Genomic DNA, 18,663 nt, shown 5'->3' on the forward strand with positions numbered 1-18,663 from the left:
GATGCAATATACTCAAACAGAATGGGGTCCAACTGAACAGAAAAGGAATTGAACAGGATAGAACAATGTAGTCTTTGGATTTAAATAAATAGTCTTTGGATTTAAATAAATAGTCTTTGGATTTAAACAAATAGATTGTATATCCACAACTGTTCCAACAGAGATGCGTTCTCAATTCTCTCAACAGACATCTTCCCTCACACACAAAAACACACACTCCACACACACACACACTCACACAGGCAGGCGTTACATCGGCGTAACATGCCATTGAGAGCCAAGGATGTGTGTATTATAAGTGGATTCTCTCTGCTATCATGTAACATGTTAATCACATGTCTTTATGTGCCTCATAGACAGGCCACGCTCCCCTGTCCCTCCCCTCTCGCTCTTCTTCCCCCCCCCCCCTCCCCCCCTACCCCATCCCCCTTCTCCTCACACCTCGCCATCACCACGCGTTGTGCTCCTAATCTGTTCTGGCTTTCCACTGCAGGCCCATTGTGTGGCCCATTGTCAGCTGGCCCTATGGGACTCCGCCCAGACCCGCGGCCCTCTGAGCAGATCTGAAGGTACTGACGTCTGAATGGGATCATCAGCCGCCGCAAATTTGAACCAGAACTACATGAGGTGCGCTTGATTTAAGGCCACCCATCACAGTCACGCCAGTGTAACAGTCCTAAAATGTGACGACTGGGTTGTAGATTAAACTCATGTTCGGTTGGATTCCTGCTTGGGACACGGGTTGGTGCTCCCAGGCCTTTCTGTGTTGAGTTTGCATGATCTCTCTGTGCTCACATGCCTTTCCGCTGGTCATAACACCAATACTGAACATACTGCTCTCCTGCCTATGTTGCTGGCCAAAACAGGGGGTAAGCACTTAGACCTAGCACCTCCCTCAGAGGGAGGTGAACAAGATGGGAGAAAAGCAGAGAGATCATTCTATTGATGGCCTCCCAAGCATGTGTGTGTGCATGTGTGTGTCGGTGTAGACGTCCCAGCGTGTGTGTGTGTGTGTGTCACATTGTGAGATAAATAAAGGTGTCTTCTTCTTTTACGGGACATATACTATATTTCCATGGCCAATGTTAAATGTGATGTGCCTAATTTGACGTACAAAATATCTTTGCTAAGATTGCTGGTTGCTGTTAAACTTGAGAGTCAGCAGGGCCAGGCCGGTCCACAGTGATGGGTGGGTGACAAGTATCTGTAATGAACTTGTCTTTGAGTGCTTGGGTTTGTCATCTGCCAGCTGGCAGCGCCTCGTGGGTTCCATTATCAGCAGGTCAGTCATCCTTCCATGATGGTGCACTTGGTTTTAGGTCATTATTCATCTCCCCAATATGTTTCTTTTGAAGATATTTGTGCACGGAGAAAAGAACATGCACACAGACACAAGTCATATCTGTTTCTCAGGGATAGCTCTAACCTAATGGTCTGGCCTCTAGTGAAGTTTACACTCTTTAACCTGCCACAATCCACCTGGCGTTCCCTCACTTCCCCCTGGTCTCCTCACCCGGTTCCTCCCCCGGTCCCTCACCTCGACTTCACCCGATTCCACCCCCCCCCCCCCCCTCCTTCACCCCCAACCCCACCCATCCCTCAGTCCCTCCGTGAGTCGCTCCACCCCTGGACTGCTCATTACCACATGAATGGGAGGCAGGGAAGGGCCAGTGAAGCCTCACACACACCAACAGAAGGCAGGGAATTTGCAATTCAATCCCCACCCCCCCCGAATCGGGACAGGCCTGTCACCAATATGACAGAGGACAGGGAAGGGGGGGATTTGTTAGACACACACACAAGCAGACGCAACCTCAAATCAAGCACGCTCAGGAACACACACACCATCCAGAACCAGGCATATTTTACATCCCACAATCTAAACACACACACACTTCTTATTCAACTCCCCATCCATCCCGCTCTTTTGAGAATGTTGTTGCATTGTTTTGATCTTGCAAGCTGCGCCATAACACAGAGGGTCATTCTTAAATTGCAGGATTGAAGAAGGTTCTAGTTCAAATTATTATAGAGTGTATACGTACATATATTGTTCTATAAAAATTTATATTTCTGTGTTTCAAGTAAAGAATAAATTCACTATGCCTTCTGTACATGTATGGAGGGATGAAATGAGCGAATACTATTGCGGGTTGGTCACTTCCGTCGCCGTTGCGTAGTAACTTCCTGATTGTGACAACAAACATGGCGGCGCCCTTAGCACTACACCTGGAGTTTGGGTCTGTACATACTTCATTATTTTTATACTTTGACAGTCAAGTTTGGAATATTTTACGGTCATTTACGATCGTTGAATGTATCTTGCATTCCGTGCAGTGTGAAAACTGACAGAGAAATGTTCGGTGCGTTTTAATAGAAGCGCGAGTGGATGCTTCCAGACTCGCATGGTAATCAGCCCATCTTACAAGGCTATGCTCTCACACCAGTAGATGCATTTCGAACCTTATCTTGCGTGTGTGCCCTGTTTCACGTGGTAGACAACACATTTACTGTTGGCTAGTCGTGCGGCTTCACTACGTTTAATATGAGGGGGGGTGTGGTATGTGCTGAACGTTCTTTAATGTCACGACAGATGAGACTTAAACACAGAAGTAGCCTCTGATTGTGTCTTCTTCGACACCTGCGCCATTTTAGTCAAATTCTTTCAATTCTCTGAAAGAATGCTACCACTGTATATTGAGATAGCTTCATAGTCATGCATGTTTGAGGTTCTCTAATTGAAAACAGTACGAGGAGAGAGAGAGAGAGAGAGAGAGAGAGAGAGAGAGAGTGAGAGAGGCATATTATTGAAATTTGGCTCACTTCACGGGTGGACTCTGGACAAAGTACTAGTGAACTGGCTAGTGAGTGGTCAAACCTCTCTCTCTCTCTCTCTCTCTTATTCTCTCCATCTCTCTGCTGTGCTCCACTGATCTCTGGGCTCTAAGCCAACCCTAGAGGAATGGATTCTCCCAGGGATGTGAGCTGTCTTTATGGGCCCTGCACCTGCAGCAGAGGAAACACACACACTTGCAAAGTCAACACACGTGCAAATACACACACACACACACACACTCAACAGTGTAACTCACAGTCAACACTTGCAAACACACATTTGCATACTAACATATCTCATGTCTCCCTACATACCTACCTAGTACCTACTTACCTCTCTCTCTGTCTCTCTCTGTCTCTCTCTCTGTCTCTCTCTGTTTCTGTTGCTCCCTCACTCACCAAGGAGGATCTATAGAAGTCTGTCCTCTGTATTTCTCTGTGGGGGGGAAACATCTCCCTTTTCTCTCCCAGGCCCTCTCTTCACCACATCACTCATACCCCGCTGAGATTAACACACCCCTGCAGCTTTAATCCTAGATTAAGAACATTTAGAATACCACCCGGATGTCCCCCCCAAAAATCTGAGTTTGTTCAAATCAAGGTTTTTTCCTTTTCAGAGGAGGGGCGGAGCTTCTGTTTGATGGCGTCAAGGAGCATCATGTGACTCTGCCCAGCCAATCAGAGCTCTGTGAGTATTATTTGTTTGTCCACAAACAACGTTCTGTGTATATCACATATTCAGCTTCAAATCAGAAACCTCTAAACTGTAGCTTTAGTTGCTCATCCAGCTAGCTCTGTAGTGTAGCAGATAGAGGGTCAGGTCCAGCTAGCTCTGTAGTGTGACAGATAGAGGATCAGGTCCAGCTAGCTCTGTAGTGTGACAGATAGAGGGTCAGGTCCAGCTAGCTCTGTAGTGTAGCAGATAGAGGGTCAGGTCCAGCTAGCTCTGTAGTGTGACAGATAGAGGGTCAGGTCCAGCTAGCTCTGTAGTGTGACAGATAGAGGGTCAGGTCCAGCTAGCTCTGTAGTGTGACAGATAGAGGGTCAGGTCCAGCTAGCTCTGTAGTGTGACAGATAGAGGGTCAGGTCCAGCTAGCTCTGTAGTGTGACAGATAGAGGGTCAGGTCCAGCTAGCTCTGTAGTGTAGCAGATAGAGGGTCAGGTCCAGCTAGCTCTGTAGTGTGACAGATAGAGGGTCAGGTCCAGCTAGCTCTGTAGTGTGACAGATAGAGGGTCAGGTCCAGCTAGCTCTGTAGTGTGACAGATAGAGGATCAGGTCCAGCTAGCTCTGTAGTGTGACAGATAGAGGATCAGGTCCAGCTAGCTCTGTAGTGTGACAGATAGAGGGTCAGGTCCAGCTAGCTCTGTAGTGTGACAGATAGAGGATCAGGTCCAGCTAGCTCTGTAGTGTGACAGATAGAGGGTCAGGTCCAGCTATCTCTGTAGTGTGACAGATAGAGGGTCAGGTCCAGCTAGCTCTGTAGTGTGACAGATAGAGGGTCAGGTCCAGCTAGCTCTGTAGTGTAGCAGATAGAGGGTCAGGTCCAGCTAGCTCTGTAGTGTAGCAGATAGAGGGTCAGGTCCAGCTAGCTCTGTAGTGTGACAGATAGAGGGTCAGGTCCAGCTAGCTCTGTAGTGTGACAGATAGAGGGTCAGGTCCAGCTATCTCTGTAGTGTGACAGATAGAGGGTCAGGTCCAGCTAGCTCTGTAGTGTAGCAGATAGAGGGTCAGGTCCAGCTAGCTCTGTAGTGTGACAGATAGAGGGTCAGGTCCAGCTAGCTCTGTAGTGTAGCAGATAGAGGGTCAGGTCCAGCTAGCTCTGTAGTGTAGCAGATAGAGGGTCAGGTCCAGCTGGGGAGATGTGTGATCATCAGAGGGCCACTTGGTGTGAAGGAGGGGACATTCATTACTAAACCAAACATAGCTCACATCATGTCGTGCTGCTGGCTCCCTTCTCTTCCTCTCTGTTTCTCTTGCTCTCTCTCTGTCTGACCTGCTGCTGACTGTTGTCTGTCTCTCTGCCCGTATGTCCATCTCTCCTCTTAGCCAGTCCGTTGCTAATCGGGTACAAAAAAAGCACATTCCTGAGTCTCTCCTCCATAACAATGGTGAGGAGTCCCCCCCCCCCCCCCCCCGCTTCCTTCCTCTCTCCTTCCCTCATATCCCCTCCATCAAATCAAATCAAATCAAATTTATTTGTATAGCCCTTTTTACACGCAAGCATGTCACAGAGGGCTGCATCCTCCTCCCCTCCCGTCTCCCTTCTCCCCTCCCCCCCCCCCCCCCCCCCCTCACTCTCCAGTTGCTAGCTAGTGTGCGTTAGCCTCCCTGGGGCTACCAGTCATTCTGCTCCTAACTGATCCATTAGGCCCGCTCTTTCAGTTGCTAATGTTGCCAGTAGTTCTGCTGATGGGGCTTTATCCCAAGTACATCGTCGAGTTGGGAGGAGGGGGGTTACTGAAATTGAGGGAAGAGAGTAAGATGGTTTTGTGAATTTAGAAGAGGAAGAAGAGATGGGGGGGCGGCAAGGGGGAGGGTATTTCATGGGGGAGGGGGGGGGGGAGGAGGAACTGAAGAGGAAGAGAAAAGGTAGACAGGACAAGGTGTCCGAAGTCAAAACCTCAGAGGAACGTATACATTTAAGAACATGAGAACATACAGTATATTACCACCCTCTAACACCGTTCAGTTTGACCCAGACGTGTGTGAACAGAGAGTTATGTGGCTCGTTCTTACCTTGTCGGACAAAGGGTTTGTGTCCGCGGCCTGGCAGGGTAGAGTTGCCACAACAACCAGAACAATACTTGACCAGAGCCAAGAATGTGAGCCATGTTTGACCTTGGTACACCGGCTGACCTGTGCGCGTGCGTGTGTGTTAGATAGTGTGCTTGTTTGGGTGCTACTGTGTGTGTTAGCGCGGTGTGTATTTGTGTTGGTGTGTGTGAGGGGCTTACCGTTGGGTCTGCTGCTCCCATCCTTCCAGGGTTAGAGCGGTTACAATGGGAGGGGGTGCTGCAGATATAATTGCTTCAGGATCCTGGCTCGCTCTCTTTAACCCCAGGCAGTGATTGACGACCTCTCGGTGAATCCCCCTTAATACAGACCCCCTACCCCACCCCACCCCACCCGAATCTCCCCTCACTCCCCTTTAGTCTTCCCCTCACCCACACAGTCACCCTTTTTCAGCACCTCTCCATTCCTTATGACAGACTCCCGAGCGTCGTCGTCGTCCCGTCCCCCCTGACCCCGCCGTACCCCTGACCCCCCCCCCCCCCCCCAGTCTGACCCCCCTAGAACTGCGCCCTCTCCCATCTCTTCAAGATGGATAGCTTCAATCTGCCCCTCCCACACGCCGCCACCATCGCCATCAGAACAACGCCACGCTCTCCAGAAGAAAACAAAATATGTGTGGGGGGAGTGTCAGGGGAATAGAAAAGAATAAATAGAAAAGCTTTTTTTTTTTTTTTTTTTTTTTTGAATCGTCGTGCAGACATCTCCCCCCACCACCACCAGCGTCACAACCACACAACACTGCTCTCCCATGATGCACCTGGAGGCCTATGACGCACCCCGGTGTCGTCCCCTTCCCCCTCGGAGCCCCGCCCGCTCTGCCTGGCGCCGTCCTTTACGTCCTGCGTAGCTCTGGCTTCCTCCAGCTCCGCTGTATGGCGGACCCTCAGCGCGGCAGTGCTGCACACACACACACACACACACACGGACAGACCTGGCTCCATGTCTTGGCCGACATCGGCATCGCACTGACGCGAGGTACGTGGACATCACCACGCTCAGATAGACAAAATGACAGAGAAGGAAGGAAGGAAGGAAGGAAGGAAGGAAGGAAGGAAGGAAGGAAGGAAGGAAGGAAGGAAGGAAGGAAGGAAGGAAGGAAGGAAGGAAGGAAGGAAGGAAGGAAGGAAGGAAGGAAGGAAGGAAGGAAGGAAGGAAGGAAGGAAGGAAGGAAGGAAGGAAGAAAGAAAGAAAGAAAGAAAGAAAGAAAGAAAGAAAGAAAGAAAGAAAGAAAGAAAGAAAGAAAGAAAGAAAGAAAGAAAGAAAGAAAGAAAGAAAGAAAGAAAGAAAGAAAGAAAGAAAGAAAGAAAGAAAGAAAGAAAGAAAGAAAGAAAGAAAGAAAGAAAGAAAGAAAGAAAGAAAGAAAGAAAGAAAGAAAGAAAGAAAGAAAGAAAGAAAGAAAGAAAGAAAGAAAGAAAGAAAGAAAGAAAGAAAGAAAGAAAGAAAGAAAGAAAGAAAGAAAGAAAGAAAGAAAGAAAGAAAGAAAGAAAGAAAGAAAGAAAGAAAGAAAGAAAGAAAGAAAGGGAGGGAGAAAGAAGGGAAAGAGTCACCGCCACAAAGGAGAAATGATGAGAGTGGTGTGATTGCTTCTGTTTTTAGCTCTGCTGAGGTTCAGGTCAATATTCATTGCTTCCTCAGTGGCTCGATCCTGAGCATCAGTCTTTTTTATGGAGTAGAAGCAAGAGAGGGGGGGGGGGGGGGTGAAGAAGTTAGGCTCATCATTAACTCCTTAACAGCCTCACAGTCTCCCAATTAACCTGGACCCGCTACACACACCTATACACATAACCTTACGCAATCACACAAAGAGTGGTCATGCTGTGTTTCGCCGCACAGCTTGAAAACAAAGGGCACCCTCTGTTTTGTTCATTCTCGAGGTTCCTTCAGACGCTGGTTTTGTCTGCTTCTATAGTCTGAGACGCTGGAGTCCACAGCCGCAAATCTGGAATGTGTGTGTGTGTGTGTGAGACAGAGAGAGTGAGAGTGAAAGAGCGAGATGGGGGTGATGGCAGTCCTGTTCTTGCTCTCATGCACCATCATAAGGCATGGACTAACATCATTATTAAATCTGATATAATGTGCACACACACACTTCAGAAACAGGTTTATTGCCAAGTAGGTTTACACTTTATTATTTTTATTTATTTTGGCATAACAATAAACATATACACTGACGTCCATTCACTACCCCTTTAAAGTGCAGTGTATGCTCCTGTGTATCCAGATACTATAAATTATGTTTTATTATAAGGTTACATTTGGAGGTTGGAATTATTTGAGGAAAGAATGACAATTTTGCTGTTTTTAAGTATTCTAGAATTCTGCTGTCCTCCAGTGTTCTAGAATACAAACAGCTTCCAGGGTTTTCGAATAAAAGCAATTGCAAGCGTTCTCTCCCCAAAATGTAACCGTCCCAGAGGTGAAGGGCAATCTTTGTTCTTTCCATGGTCCTAGACATCATCCCCTCCCCCTCGTCCCTGCTGCCTCCCTGTGTCCCAGCCAGCCGAGCCCTCCGTCCCCGCCTCGGGTCTGTCGCGTCACATCGACCGGGGTGCTGGACCCACGCACCTTGAACTCTGACTCTTGACCCCTGCCCCCTGTCTGTATGTGCAGGGGACATGAAGCAGCTGCTGGTCTGGATCAGACAGAACCTGCTAAAGGAGCGGCCCGAGCTCTTTGTCCAGGGGGACACTGTGTGAGTACACACACACATGATCACACACACACACGATCACACACACACACGATCACACACACACACACAATCTAACACACACACGATCACACACAATCACACACACAAACGCACACGATCACACACACACACACACAATCACACACACACACGATCACACACGATCACACACACGATCACACACACGCGCGCGATCACGCGCACACACGATACTGTCTGACCACCTTCAGCTTCTTCTCTGAGTTGTACGTTGATCTGAATGGCCAGAGACAGGACCACATGTGAGGAAAAGGAGAGACGGCCGGGGCAGGGCATCAGGCTGAATACACACCAGCTGTAACCCTGAGGTGTGGTCCTGGTGGGGTAAGAGGTGATCTACAGGCAGACAGACAGACAGGCAGGCAGGCAGAAAGGAGGATCTGAAATGTAGAGAGGTTGTGTTGGCTTAGCGAGGACAGCGAGGTTTGGTGTCTGATTGGCTTGGCTGGTTTTTACTGCTTTCTTTACAGACAACTATTTATAGGGCTATCTACCTAGCTACCTAATGGGGGAGGGGGAAGAGAGCTCGGACACCTATAGATTGCACCAATTAGCTTTGTGTGTGTGTGTGTGTGTGTGTATGATGTGTGTGTGTGGTGTGTGTGTGTGGTGTGTGTGTGTAACAGAGAAATACACTATGTATTTGATAAACTTTAAATTCTCAATCACCTTTAACGTTTCTGTTCTATTGTGTGTGTGTGTGTGTGTGTGTTTGAGGGCTCCTGCCTTACCGCCCTTTCTCGTTGTGATGTCATAGCTATTAGTTGTGCTGGGGATGCCATATAGGACCTACGATTGAAGCTGACAGGCTACCATTCTACACCACTACGGCACACACAGTACCTCATACCATGGGCTCTTCTGTGAAGGGGCAGTTCACAATCCCAAGACATTCACACACATTTCCTGGTTTGCCATCATCTCCTCTGTAGCTGTCATTTGAATCTTGTGCTTTATGCCATAACCTGTGGGCTTGATTTTAGCGAGGTGTGTGTGTGTGTGTGTGTGTGTGTGTATGTATGTGTGTGTGTGTGCATGCGTGCGTGTCTGTGTGTGTGTGTGGGTGCGTGCGTGCGTACGTCCGTGCGTGTGGAGCATATATGTGGTTAATGTTGTCTGCTGTCCAATGCATCACAGGAGGCCTGGGATCCTGGTGCTCATTAATGAAGCAGACTGGGAACTCATGGTGAGTATGTGTTTTTAACAGTTTAGCGGTGTGTTTTACTGAAAAAGCTCTCCGATGCTCACACACACACTTGTACACACACATACATGAAGAGATTATTTGTACAATTTTGCTTGTGTCAGTCAACAACCAAAATTGCAAGGCAAATTAATAGAGATAGATTTCAAACATTTATTTTGGATGTGGTGTGTTTCTCTGTCTCCTAGGGAGAGTTGGGGTACCAGCTTCAGGACCAGGATAATGTAGTGTTCATCTCCACTCTTCACGGAGGTTAGGACTAAACGCACACACAGACACACCGCCTCACCCAGACACTCGTCCTGGTCGGCACTTCCTGGTCTTGAAGTCCACCCGCACCGCGGACCCCACCCCGCTCTCAAGACGTCTCCTCTCCTATTGTCCCTCCTGCACAGCAGGAAAAAAACTCCAGTGTTTGGTTGACACACACACACACAACTTGGGCCAACCCGCTGTCAGTATACTGGGATGCTGTGATTTATGTTCTGTGGGGACATTGTCCTCAAACCTGTGACAGGGTGAAGTCCACTCCTATGTCATTTTGTCCCTATATGCGCTCTGGTTTAACGCGATATCCATCCTACCACATTTCACCCATACACACACAGCAAGGACACAGTGGATACGGACGTTTTTTGTGTTCCTTTATTTTATTTCTCAAATAAAAAAATTACAAATGTCAGCTCACATTGTTTCCTCATTACCATATTACCATTTCAATAGTGACATTTATGTAACAAAAATTGTTTAGGCTGGATTTGAACTACAAAGTGAAACATTTTATTATGTGTTTGATACATGATAAGATACTTGTTTGATTTATTCTTACGTTTTGATCTTAAATTATGATAATTATGGTACAATGTTTTGGTAGATCATTTATTAAAATGTGTTGCAGTAGTAACATTTGACTTTTAAATACCCTATGTATGTTTTTTTGTTAGTAAATATATCGGAACACGAAGAAGTTACAAACATTGTATTTTTGTTTATGTTTTGTTTTTTTAACATAAAATATAGTCCAATATAAAATTGAATTTTACTGTACATTGGTAAACTGTATGGCAGTGGAGATAACTTTCTTCAACGTGCCACCGAGGCATTTAAGAATGTTACCACGGTGTCTCTCATGTCACAGTTATTTAATTGACTGATGTTGTTTTGTAAAAGTTCAAGTATGATCTGATCGATACACACGCAGTGTGCTCAGATATGAGTTGCAAGCTGTAACGGTCGTTAAGGATTATTTAGGTCAAATTTGCTCCATAGTTTCACCTCTAGAATATTCATATGGAGAGCACATAGGACCGCGGCGGGAGGTCGCTGTCCCGCTCCCGGCGATGTGCTCTCCGGAGCTCCAAAAGCCCTTTTCGCGGTTGTGGAGTCGATTTGCAACGGGAAACCGTCTGATAATAGTAACTATAATGCAGATGCTAATGAGGTGCACGAGGGAGAGCTGTTGTGTCAGTGTCCGGGCTGTTTAGCTCAGGCGTGTGTGGCGAGAGAAGGGGTGGGGGGCTTAGAAGTGGGGAGAGAGGGGGGAAGAAAACCCACATCTTCCCCTGCGGTGTGACCTGTCGATGGGCCAAGAGTCGGTCTTTTCCACAAAACGTGTGAATAATTATCAAAGACAATTCTAACTGGGCCTCAAAGCCAGTTTAAAAAACTCCTTTGTTTTCAACAATGTTTTACGGCGTGCATTTATCTTGTTGCCTAATTTGTTTATTGTCCGCTTAGCAAAATGCAGGCTAAATATACAATTATTGTCAATTTTAACTATTTTGGAGGACATAACTATTAATTATGCCACTTGAAAAATGCCTATGGGTAGTCTAATTAATATAATGTTTTAAATCTGAAATCGGAATCACGTTTTTCAGACTATTCTAGTTGGTCATTGTTCTAAATAGTTTTATTTCATTATTTTTTTAAATATTATATTCTTGTAATTATAACAATGGTTATGACAATGATTCATATAAATGTTCTTATTTTTCCATTGATCCTCGTTAAATGATAGGATATATCCCAATGTATAGACTAAGTAAGCTAATAGGCTAAATTAACAGAAACAAACAAGGACTGCTAATAGGCAACTTCTTTGCAATAAAAAAAAATGCTACCGATATGTCCTGAAATTTAACAAGCGTAGAAGACAATTTGTGTAGTATATTCAAATTTACTATAAAGATATGCCCACATTTGCTCACAATTAATTCTTGATTAGATGTGTATCAACAACGATGTGTTTCGCTCTAGTCTACAACCCTGTGTTGCTGGACTGAGGGGGAGGGCAGGGCATCAAGGGACTTTTCAATGGAGTTAAAACGAAGCCATACCAATGGAGATCGCTGCATATGGAGGGTTTGTCCCCTAAATATTTTACTATACTATTATATTGTAGCTCGAAAATCATGTCAATTTTGTGAAGCTCATATTCAGTAGGATATAAAAGGGATTTGTCCCATTTGTTTTCGATCTGAAAACTCCTTGTTTGTTTGATTTAGTGAAGAAAAGAGAGATTAGGAGAAATGTGTGGTCTTGCACGCCAATGCCAAGTGTGAATTTCACCGCAATAACGTATGTTTTATTATTCTTTTTCTGTCCTGAAAGCTTAAATACACTAAACCATATCAAGGACGGAAGTGTGTGTAGGCCTTAAATGCTACGAAAGAAGGTTGCATTTTATTTGTTGTGTGTTTGTTTGCTTACGTGCGTGTGTGTGCGTGTTTGTGTGTGAGAGAGAGATAATTCTTGAGTATAGCTATGTAAAGGAAATCGACAAATCTGAACCTTTATATAAAAGATGATTGCATGTGCATGGTTGTTTAGCCTGCACCAGGCCTCTATAGAATGTCTGTTATATAACAAAACCTTACTCTAAAAGTGACAATAATACCACTAATATCCCAATAATTTCAATGTGTCATGTTTTTATAATATACTTAATAATATCTAAGGTTTAAAAAAATACATTGCAGTGTAGCCTAAGCCTATACATGAACAACACCGAGAGTATCAAATATGTTTGATTACTTTATTTGATAAAACAAACCTAAAGGGAACCAGCCAATTAACTAGGCCAATAACTCTCTCTCGCGTGCTTTTAGGTGAAGTGTCACTAAATTCTAATTTTGTCCAGGGGTTCTGCCCCATCACACGTCATCATATACGTCCTGAAAATGCTGCCAATCTCTCTGTTCCCACGCTAGCTGGCTCCACTCTATGTTCGTGGTTTTGTTTTTAACGATACGTAGGTATCTTATATGATTAATCCATATCGACCCAATTTAATTGTGAGTAAAACCAAAAGTCTGTTCGACATATTTGCCCTAATTCGCTTGTACCATCAATATGCCTGCAACAATATTAAAGCGGTTTTTACTGTCCATTGAACAATGACACACACTTTTCTGTTATCGTTTGTTTCTGGGTTAACTATTTTCGTTTTTGGTGTTGTGATCTTTAACAACTGCAGTAGGACTACTCGCAAACGAGTACCCCTATGCAATGGTATATCGAGTGTTTAAGAAAGCACTCCTGTAGGCCTATTGTACAAGCAAAACAATAACAAGAAATGAGTGAAAATGCTTTATTATGCGTCCATCCCACTGATTTAGCAAGATAGTCCATGCCTGGACTGCTTGTCAGAACGAACTTCAATATTGCCATACCCTTAGACTACTAATCATTTTGGACCATGACCCCTGATCATTATTGTAGCCCTATACTCATTTGATGGTTTAGCTTTCTGTCCCGTTCTAATGATAATTTTCTCAAGACCGGAGCTGAGGACACAATGCAATTACAGCTTCACAGGCCTCTGTGTGGCCTGTCAAGTAACTGTATTGTACAAATAGTCAAAGTCACTCGATATATCAATGGCTTCGATCAATATTTGCCATTTAAAACAAACCGAGTTGATTAGATTTTCGAGTGTAAATACTCATTGAGACCTATTGGGCGCAGCAGGAGAATGCAGAACACGAAGCAGATGGAGTTTCCACCACTTTATTGGCCTGTCGAGGCAATCCTTCTTCTTCACCATACAAGCACATTCACATTTGGGCCTCTGTGGAAATATTGAATTTCTTACCTGCCGTCGGGTAATTAAAATATAATGATACAATAACGAAATAGCATACTCTTTCGTGGATGATTTCATTTTTTAGGGGCTAAAGCTTCGATGATCATGAGCCTCCAGCAACAGATGTCCATACACAATTCTTGGGTGTTTGGTTTGACATTTTACAAGAATTGCGTTTGGACAATCAACCGCTTGGACTCAGAAAAGTGCCCTGGCTGGAATAAGTAAGACAACATTCACATCTTCGAGTGATCAAATAGAAGTTAGACTTCTCGTTAAGTTGCACCAAAAGCACTTGTTTTAAGAAAGCTTTCTCTGATCCGTACAACCTGACATTTTCGATAAACAGAGTAGCCTACGAATCAATCATAGCCTATCTTTCTATTCTCCTAGCAGTTTAGCCATTTCTATTGAGCACTCAGTGTCGTGATAAGTTATTAATCATTCATACATTTCACAATATAAGTTGCCTTAGGTCATTGCCCACTAACAACAATTGTTTCTGTTAAGAGGCCTATGAAATGTTCTCCTGAAAGGATATCTTGCCGCCCAAAAGTTGCAGCCACTGCAACAGTTTCTTCTACAGTCCTTGTATTGTATAGGAAGAGTACTTACTAGCTCAGCCTGGTGTACATGGCAAGGCCTTAAGCTATAAATGCTATGTTTAGGCCTCTACCATTCTGCCATAATTCAGAGCAAGACTCAGACGCACTTCCGTTGCGTTTCTTTGCCATTCTTTCATCACAAACAGCCTACTTAGGAAACAGGAATTTTAAACCCATAACTCTTCACGAGTACGATGTTTAAAATGGCTGTTAACATCCTATTTCGGATGTTAAGGGTATCTTTAAACAAATCCAGTATTTGACAAAAGAGCCATTTAAGCAAAAATATGCAAATGAAAACACGAGCGATAAGAATTCAAAGTCCGGGTTTTAGATTTTTTTTAAGGATTTGCCATATCTGCACCTGTGAGGACGTACATTTGTGTAGCTTCCACACCGCGTCATCGTCAAGTCTTCTGGTGATTTCGCAAACACAACAACGTCCGAACGATCCAACGTCACTGCATATGGGAGATTTTCTATAACTTTAAAAAAAGAAGTGTTTTTCCCCCCATTCTTTTTTTCTCTGGTTATTGAGAGCGCATAAGATGAAATGGAGTACACCGCTCAGTCCTGTGCGTCTTCTCCTATTCCCACGACTTGCGCCGTAGGCTATCCGTGTCCAAATGCCCCCAGCAAGGAGAGGAAAGCAAACCAAAGCAAAGCGTGCGGGAGCGAGGATGCTCGGAGCAGGTTGCCAAAACCCTCAGCTCAGCGTTGACTTGATGGGACCCTTCTCTGGGGAATGGCAACGAGTGTCCAGATCGCTTCTCTTCTTTGCTTTTACTTGGTCTCGTCCAACAATACGGTGTTGCCGCGACGGTCGGCGAGAGGGAGTGGGGACGAGATTCGCTTGGTACTGAATTTGAATAACACCACGGGGTGATGAATGTCCATTGTGCGGCTGAGGTAATGAATCTGCACTGTCCTCTGTAGCACACACAGGCCGGCAGCTGCGAGCGGGGGGGCAGCAGCCTCTTAAAGACACAACAGCCCCATTTTCTGTCACCCCCTCTCTCCAATCTCTCCAAAATTGATGACAATACCAACAGTGTTTATTCAAGACCCCAAAGTACTGACAGCGCTGCATGACGTTTGTTTTCTGTGTTCTCTCTGTGTGAGCGAGCTAGTGCAACGCTGTAACCAGTCACTGGACATAAAGCCATTCCTTGACCATTCTAAGAGCGAAGTATAGGCCTGTCTGTACAGAAATGGCCGAGGGTCAAATAATGAGATGGGGCGAGTTATGTCAGGGTGTCAGATGGTTAGGTCGGTTGTTATACTGTAGTTTTATTGTTTTGACAACAGTGACATAATTGAAAATCTCTGCAATACCATTTTACGTAGAACATAACTAGGCCTATTTATTATGCTCTTGATAAGGGATATTCCATATGTCACAGGTGCCATTGCGTCTCTATCTCGTCAGTAAACATTTCCGTCTTCACTTGTCCTTATACCGCACACTGGGGTTCGAACTTGTGGTGCACGCACGCGGCACACAACGGCCACCTCAAGCAAAAAAAAACTAAGAACACTTTAGCCAGCTACTGATTAGTGAGTTTAACAAATTCAAACTCGGTTACACGTACAAATTATTTGACCTGTAGACGAATTCGGATAGGATGCGTTGCTGCGCTTGAAGTGCAGGTGCACTTCAAACAGTGTCCCCAAACAATGTAGGCTAAGGGGTTGACAGGAGCAGGCCTGCAAGGAAATTAGAAAATAATTTGTCAGGTGTTCATCTTAATGGTGTTTGGCTTATTAATCAGGTTTTATTTACTTTTAATTAACACTCCTTAAACGTTGAACTAACAGTGGTTGAACGTAGCCCACAGGTAGCATCATCACATGTCTATTGTTGCTTGCGTTTTTGTTTATTTCCTTTTGACTGTTTTTATGGTCTAATTTTTAACGATTTTACTTTTGTGAATCACTTTGTTTCCTGGCTCTGTGAAAGGTGCTACATTAAATACACGTTTTTAGCCTATACTAGGACTCTATAAATGAAACTAAAATATGATTAGGCGTAATATATAGGCTATTATATAATAGGCCCTAATATATATATATATATATATAAATATATACATATATATATATAATATATATAACATGTTATATTTAACATGTCATCTAAAGACTATGAATTTTTTGTCAATGTTTTATCTCCTTTATTTGTTTATGCGTAAAACATCAGAACGCAATAATCGTTGGGATAATGTTTCTCTTTGTGAAATGTTCTCCCATAAATAGAACGTTCTCAAAGCGGATCCTGACCATAGATACAGTCTATGATCCAGAAGACCTTCACATCAGCGCATCGTTTTCACGCTCGCCAACGTCCACTGATGGAACCCCGCGCGCCTTCGCTCAACTCTCCCCAATAAATCACTGAGTTGATCCCGCCCCTCAGGCATGGGGGGTCCTCCTCCTTAAAGTAAAATCCGTTTTCTCTTTCATCCCTCAGAAGGAGGCGAGTTAACCTCTCCTGATCTCCCAGCTCGCCTTTCTTAGTCCCAGAGCTCTATTCAGAGCTCATTTGCCCCCTGAAAAGCAAACTTCTACACACCGCCTTTTCACGCCTCCACTTGGCGGGAACTCTGAGGAAGTTATGAATCTGACTCAGTATGTGGAGGAGACATTTACTTACAGTATGTGGAGGAGACATTTTTATCTGAACTACTTAGTTCAGATAAAAAAAACATTCTCCTTTTTCTTTTATATGGACTGTTCACAGTGTCAACACACTGTTTCAGAATATGGTTATTCTTCTAATTATATTCACACGTTTAGACAACTTAAAGCACAAAGAATGATGTTTAACAGGGCTGTCTTTACAATAAGCACACGTTATAATTTAAGTTTGAACTTCTGATAGAAAAACAGTCAGCCATTCAGCAAGTCCAACAGTCTGACAGTCTGAAAACAACCCAGCCAGTCATCTAGTCCAACACTCTGCCAGCAAGCCATCCGGTCAGAGAGTGAGGCCAGTTTGCTTTCATGTGACGGGGTGTACAAACAGACCCATCGGGGGGTCCATCCCGGCCCTGTGGAGGCCTGAGTGGAGCTCCCCAGTCTCCTGATCAATGCTTAACCTGCCGAGAGAGAGGGGGGTGGTGTAGTGGGGCCCAGGACAACGGGGAGGACTATCAGCCCTTCTCTGGAGAGATGTGGGGGACAATGGAGAGGGGATCCCCCCTATGGAAGCCTCCCCACAGGGAAGGCATGTCTGTCATGCTGGGAAGGTAACAGCAGCAGAAGGGACTGCCCAAGGCTATAGAAGGTACAACTAGCGGCTAACGGCTAACGGCCGATAGCCTATGATAAGGTAAGGTCAGACTGAGGATTAGTTGAGTATACATCCTACCGCTAACGTGCTATGTGCTGGCTGAGAGTAAGAAGGGTGTGGGCTCTAATAATAACACATAATCGGTAATGGTCTGTAACCAAACCCAATAGTTAGAGAAGAGAGCTGTATTGTAAAGAACAGGCAATGAATCTGGTGCTACAGGACATTGAGGTCTGAAGACTACATTTGGCCCACAAGGAGGCTCCTCAACTGCTCTTGTTGCCTCCCACCCCCTGCCAGTCCCCACCCCCCTACACCCGTCCAACCTTAGCTCTGCCTTAATATCCCCCAGAATTCTTTGACGGAGGCTGCATAGTTGCCTGGCAACGGGAATTCGGCCAGTTAGGAGCAGGAGAGTGGACGAGGTTAAACAGCCTGTAGGGAGCTACTGGATAGCATCAGGTCTTCCTCCTATATCTCTCCCTCCCTTTGGTATATATTATTGCTAGCTAGCATCAGGTCTTCCCCCTATTCACCTCCCAATGAAATATCACTCCAACAGCTAGTGTAAGTTCCTTCCCCCTATACTCCCTCTGATATACCATTCAAATAGCTACTGTCAGGTCTTGCTTCCTATAGTCCACTCTCCCTCACTCCAACAGCCAGCGTCAGGTAATTCCACCTAAACTCCACCTAACCTCTGCTACCACTTCAGCAACGGCAATCCACTTCAAGTCCTCTCTGGCCAAGCACCAGTATTAGCCACTTGTGGTTAAAAAACAAGGAGCCCCTTGCTCACTTGTCACTGCATCTTTACTGACCCCAAACATCCATCAGACACCTCTCTCTAGCCTGTCTGAAGTCCCCTGTTTCCTGCAAAGAAACAGGGGATGTTTTCTGGGTCATGTGACACATCTTATCACTAGCTGTTAGTAGCTGCAGAACCACAGAGCTCGCGCTCCAACTCGCTCAACTGTATGCATGCCAATTAGCACCTACACATTTTTAATATGCATCTAATTAAGATTAGGGTTTAATTAATTATCTAAACATATTAGGAGAACTTACTGCTGAACAAAACCTGTCTCATCAACTTATACTCAATTAAATTCAGC

At 45.0% G+C, this 18,663-nt stretch overlaps 1 protein-coding gene across 1 annotated transcript; it reads left to right on the forward strand.

The window, feature by feature from the left end:
* Positions 1-2,139: 2,139 nt before the first annotated feature.
* urm1 (ubiquitin related modifier 1) lies at positions 2,140-10,246 on the forward strand. Its single transcript, XM_084687972.1, has 5 exons — positions 2,140-2,240; positions 3,453-3,523; positions 8,240-8,321; positions 9,498-9,546; positions 9,753-10,246. Exons 1-5 carry the CDS (start codon positions 2,206-2,208, stop codon positions 9,819-9,821), a joined length of 306 nt encoding a protein of 101 aa, XP_084544098.1. The 5' UTR covers positions 2,140-2,205; the 3' UTR covers positions 9,822-10,246.
* Positions 10,247-18,663: the final 8,417 nt, after the last annotated feature.

Source organism: Hypomesus nipponensis, chromosome 22, assembly GCF_054491055.1.
Source record: "Hypomesus nipponensis isolate SF chromosome 22, ASM5449105v1, whole genome shotgun sequence".
NCBI lineage: Eukaryota > Metazoa > Chordata > Actinopteri > Osmeriformes > Osmeridae > Hypomesus > Hypomesus nipponensis.